Source organism: Solanum verrucosum, unplaced genomic scaffold, assembly GCF_900185275.1.
Source record: "Solanum verrucosum unplaced genomic scaffold, falcon-dt-bn FXZP01000182.1, whole genome shotgun sequence".
In the NCBI taxonomy this organism is placed as follows: domain Eukaryota; kingdom Viridiplantae; phylum Streptophyta; class Magnoliopsida; order Solanales; family Solanaceae; genus Solanum; species Solanum verrucosum.
In genome coordinates this window covers 1,216,871-1,222,136 of record NW_026020378.1, presented here as the reverse complement: position 1 = coordinate 1,222,136, position 5,266 = coordinate 1,216,871, and the positions used below count along the sequence as shown (strand labels likewise).

The 5,266-nt window shown below is 32.0% G+C and overlaps 1 protein-coding gene across 1 annotated transcript; it reads right to left on the bottom strand.

Annotated features, from left to right (window-relative positions):
- Positions 1–256: 256 nt before the first annotated feature.
- Positions 257–1,676, bottom strand: LOC125838719 (probable protein phosphatase 2C 72). Its single transcript, XM_049517761.1, has 5 exons — positions 1,488–1,676; positions 1,096–1,407; positions 892–1,009; positions 556–779; positions 257–459 (listed from the first exon to the last, which is right to left on the bottom strand). The coding sequence occupies exons 1-5, from the start codon at positions 1,674–1,676 to the stop codon at positions 292–294; spliced, it is 1,011 nt and encodes a 336-aa protein (XP_049373718.1). The 3' UTR covers positions 257–291.
- Positions 1,677–5,266: the final 3,590 nt, after the last annotated feature.

Genomic DNA, 5,266 nt, shown 5'->3' with positions numbered 1-5,266 from the left:
ACACAGTGAAAACATCTAACATTTACTTTTGGCAATAAAAGTTGCATACATTCAAGACAACTAGCTATCCACAGTTCTTGATTAAACACTTAAACAAGATGGATAACAATCTTCATGTTTTGTCATAATAGGTGACAATTGTATTAAGTTTGATTCACCATATATACTAGTACTAAGTGTACAAAATAATAGCTTCCAAACATCTGACATAGTTGCGGCGATTGCAAGAAAAGCCAGTATTTGCTTATAGCCATATATAGCTCAAGTATTATTTTTAGGAGAAACATGTTGTTATTGCAAGAACAGGCAGATGACAGTGCTGTCGTCTCTCTTGCTGTTTGGAAACTTCTGTTTCCATGCATCTAAAGAAGCTTGTACTACTGCCTCTGCGGCTGCTGCTGCATTATTTGTTGCACACACTATGGAAACGACTTGATCGTTGCTCAGCACATCCCACACCTATTTTTATTTACAATGAAAATAAACATGTCAAGTCTTGTACAAACAGAACAAAATATACTAGTACTAGTACATACTTAAAATAGGTAGGCTTACCCCATCAGTTGCTAGAACAAGAAATTGGTCATTTGGTGAAATGTGGTGATAAGAGACATCAGGCTTAGAGATTATTCCATAGTTTTTTAGCATGAAATCTCCAAAAGCTCGTGACATGGCCAATCCAGGAACATCTTCATGGGGTAACCACACTCTCTGTATATGTGGCTCTTCTTTCAATGCAAGAACTCTACCATCACAGTTCCTTATTCTTTCTGCTTCAGCTGTATGCATCAAACAGTTTACGATTAGGCACTAGTAAACACAATTTGGAACTCAACTATGCCAAGTGTGTCAAGTCAATATTACGAAACAAAAAAAAAAAAAGAGTCTTACAAGGCAAGCTAGGCTTCAAATCAGTAGTTAACTGAACAGCCTCAATTACTCCCTCCTCTGTCTTTCTTCCTAGTATAGCTCGAGAATCTCCAAGATTCGCGATAATCAGATCATCATCCTATAACCAATGAAGTTCTAATTAGATTCTCCAAACCCCAAAATGAAATTTTGATTAATTTCTAAATGATGACTTTTTTTCATTACCTGTCTTATAGCAACGACAGCGGTTGTTCCACTACAAGAACAATCCAATTTCTCAAGACTTTTAATATCTTTATCCATCACCTTAAAGGAACTCAAACACGCCTCTTTCCATTTGTTAAAATTCTTGTTCTTCACTGATTCCTCATCAACAAGTTTAACATTTTGTTTCGGAGAAGTGATCTTTGGCAAAGAAAGTATATATTTCAGCAGCAAAGATGGCAACTTATTCATAACAAACTTACTAACTACTTGTCCATTCTTTCCATGCCCGTCGAAAACTCCACCAAAAACTCCATTTTCTACACCATACCCCTGCCATAAAAAGGAAAGTTCCATCTTTAGATATCCCATATAATTCAAAAACTAAGTAAACATGTTGTAAAATGACAAACCTGATAGAGAATAGCAGAATCTTGATTGATTCCTTTGTTTCCTTGTTGAGAAAAAACAGAACCAATTACTTGTTGGTTCCCATTAATGTTGTTGTCATCATAATTAACAACATTTTCATTACCAAAATCAACAGGTTGAATCTCAAAAGATGTAGAGGATATACAACTAACGAGTCCGCAGATACCCATATTATCAACTGCTCTTTCTTTTATTTTTTCCTTGTTTGTGGTTCCTACATTAACAATGGAAAGAGAATCATGTATATAAAGGAATATTAGAGCTTTCAAAAGAGTTGAAAATGGGATTAATAAATTGAATAGATAGTAACATAATGTAGTAATGGCTCCAAGAGGATTCCAAAAAGTCATTGAGATGCAATAATGAACTTGTTAATTGTATTTTATTGTTGGAGATTACCCTAAGATTCATTTCAAGGGGCAATTGAGTTGTGTTTTTGTAGAATCTCCACACGCAAATTTTAATTAATATTATATAATACACGTAAGTTTTGCTGGCCCCAACTTGATGTTCAAGAAAATTATTGTTACATTGCTTGAAAAAATAGTTTACTTAGTTAGCTGGCTCTGGTTAATTATGAGCTATTCTTTGGATATAATCCTAGTACCTCAGTTGGTTGGCTACCTAAATTCCACCATATTGATGACTGGTGAGGGTTCGATTCTTCACGTTGTAATCTCCTCTCATTTCCACGTCCCTTATCCCCAATTTGAAGAAAAAAGAAGCTATTCTTTAACTTTATTTTTTCGAAAATGTACCAAGATTCTTTTTTTTTTTAAAAAGAGAGAAGTATTGAAAACATTCTTGAACTTGGCACAAATTATTGGTTTCAACTATTGACAATTTTAAAAACACTTTTCTACTTGACTAACTGACATGCACTCCTGATCTGCCACAGGACATATATAACAAGTCGTTTTAAACTCTTGTAGGAACATGAGACTCTTAATAAAAAGTCAAGAGCAGTGTTGAAAACACCCCTAAACTTGGCGAGAATCTAGGAGTGTTTTTCACTCATATAATCATATTGCAAGATCAGAGGTGTATTTAAGTTTAGTTAGTCATGTAAAGAATGTTTTTAAGGTTGTATGAAACTAATAATTCGAGCCAAGTTGAAAAATATTTTCAGTACATTTCTCTTTTAAAAATAATAATAATAGGGGTAGGGGAGGGCAAGGGGAAATGATAAAGTGAATTACAAGGTGAAAAATAAAATTCTTATCAACAAAGTAAAATTAAATAGTCAATCAATTAAACTACTAAAAATTTTGCAACCAATTGAAGTACTAATAATGACTCATACACTTAATTGAGGACTTTTGGCACACAACTCATCCACTCCCAACGAATACATTGAGAAAAAGAAGGCAAAAACGCTCAACAGTAAGTCAACCCTAGGGAAAAATAATTATGAATAACAATAGGACAAATTACTTAACTACACTCATTTACTTACCTTAATATCCATTTATCCCTACTTATTTCAAAATTTTCAAAAATCCCTTATTTTACCTATGTATCCCGTGCACAACGCTATGTATCCCGCTATGTGTAATGTATCAAACGCTATGTATCTTGTGCAGAAATTAATTAATTCGAGCGAGATTTAATCGGGGCAGCAAGTGGCAGATGCAGAAAATTAATTTAAGTGGCGGAACAAGTATTCATGCAAAATGGATTGATTTTAAATAGTAGAATAATGTTTAAGTGTAGAAAATAATTTCATCATGCAGATTGGACATGAGCAGATTTTATTTAAGACATTATTAGCATGCTGGGCAATTTATTATCTTATTTTTGGTGTTAGAAAATAAATGCATTGCAGAAATTATTTACCAGTGGGCAGAAAATGTGAATAGATTTATTTCAATTATTTAACATGCTGGAAATTATTTAATTACGCATATGAACAAGATTTCTAGGCTATTGAAAGGTTGTATGCATGGCTCCTATAGGCATAGTTTCTAAATATGAACATGCTGAAAATCATAATAATATTCAGAAAAACCTATAGGCATGATATCTAATAACGGCATAATGTTTCAATACAAAACAGATTGTAATATATTCATGTATTTATTCATTTATTATATAAGAGGAACTTTGGTTGAATTAAGTGAAACAATGAGCAATCACGCATTATTTATTATTATAATGGAGAAGGGGTCATGCAAATTAACTAACTATATTCTAACGGACAAATAAAGTTTAAACACGTGATAAACTTTGAACAATACTTAAATAAGATATGGGATTAATAGCAATAGTAATTTTATTTTGTTTTAGTTAGATCTAAAGCGATGTTACAAACTATCAAATAATCACAATCCTATAGGCATGCTTTCTAAATAAGTTATGATAAAATAAACAAGTTGCACGTAATCCCCCTCCCCCCTCCCCCCTTAGGCGATCCCCCAAATCATTTCATATATGATAGAGCGTTAGAGTTTACAAATTATTACAAGACAATAATAGAAATTAAATAATATACAAAACCAAATTAAATAGTGTTTCACTCCTATGACAACTCTCCATATCTTGAACTTGTGTTCAAACCTACTAAAGGATAACAAAAGATACAAACACAAGTATAATGTCAAAGACACATAATATCATTTATTTTAAGATATACAAGCAAAGAGGACACAGATTAAATCAAGTAGCAAATATAACAACACAACGACTATGAAATCACGTATATGACATCACACATATCAAGAAAGGGAAAAAGAACTGACCCGGATGCTTCCTTTTATTCATTTAAACACACAACGATAATTAAAATAATGTAGAATGAGAATTAACTAAGGGTGAAACAACCAACCACTTAAGCAGAATATGTTTATCAGCAATGAAGTATTTAGCAAGATCTCCAAAACACAACAACAACACAACAAAAGAAAGCTCCAAGTTTACCACAACAGTAACACGGCAACAGAGAGTATATTTTTTATATTTGTTAAAGCATGAAGTGAGTTTCATATTTGTTCAAGTGTGTAAGCGTGAGTGGAAAACTGTGTGTAGTCAAGAGTGAATAAGAAACCCTTTCTTATATACTAGATGAGAGGTGTCAAATCAAAGGAAAGTAATTATTTTAGGGATCAATATAATATTGTTTTCCTTAATCACAAGGGAACCAAAATTAGTCTTTATTTTTATTTATTTTTTACCAAATATAAACAAGTGCAAAATCTGTTAAATTTTACTGAATGATCAAAGTCTTTCCATATAATTTATCTTATCAATTTAAGCATACTCTATCATATATAAACATGTAACAATCTAAATATAACAGTGAATAAATTAAGGAAAAGTCACAAAATCATGAAATCCCATTTTAAAAGTTGAAGCCAGATCGAATTACAGCTTGATAATTTCCTTAAACAAAGGGAGTAAAATCCGTCCACAAACGAATTACAATCAACACTTTACCAAGAATATGATAGGTAAGTTAGGACAAAAATTAAGGGAGGAGGGATCAATTTACAACAACTATTAATTAATAACATATAAAAATCTGCACTGAAAAATTTATAATGCAAAATCTAGTCGAAATCAGTCAAGCATAGGGGAAGATATTAAGGCATCACTTAAAGATGAATATTAACAGCTCCATCAATTTAAGACTCAAACGAAACAGGCTAAAAATCAACTGTAAAATATTAACTCGCTAATGAAACAAGACTGACAGATCAAAAAGTTTCATGTTTGGGACGAAATTTCATAGCAATTACATTTTCACAAAATACAAATATGCAAA

What these genes read in the sequence shown, in the direction of transcription:
- LOC125838719 (XM_049517761.1), bottom strand. Translation starts at nt 1,676, where the DNA reads ATGGGTATCTGCGGACTCGTTAGTTGTATATCCTCTACATCTTTTGAG. An exon ending in CTGTCGTTGCTATAAGACAG is followed by an intron (nt 1,010 to 1,095) that starts GTAATGAAAAAA and finishes CATTGGTTATAG; the next exon opens with GATGATGATCTGATTATCGC. An exon ending in TTTGAAGCCTAGCTTGCCTT is followed by an intron (nt 780 to 891) that starts GTAAGACTCTTT and finishes TGATGCATACAG; the next exon opens with CTGAAGCAGAAAGAATAAGG.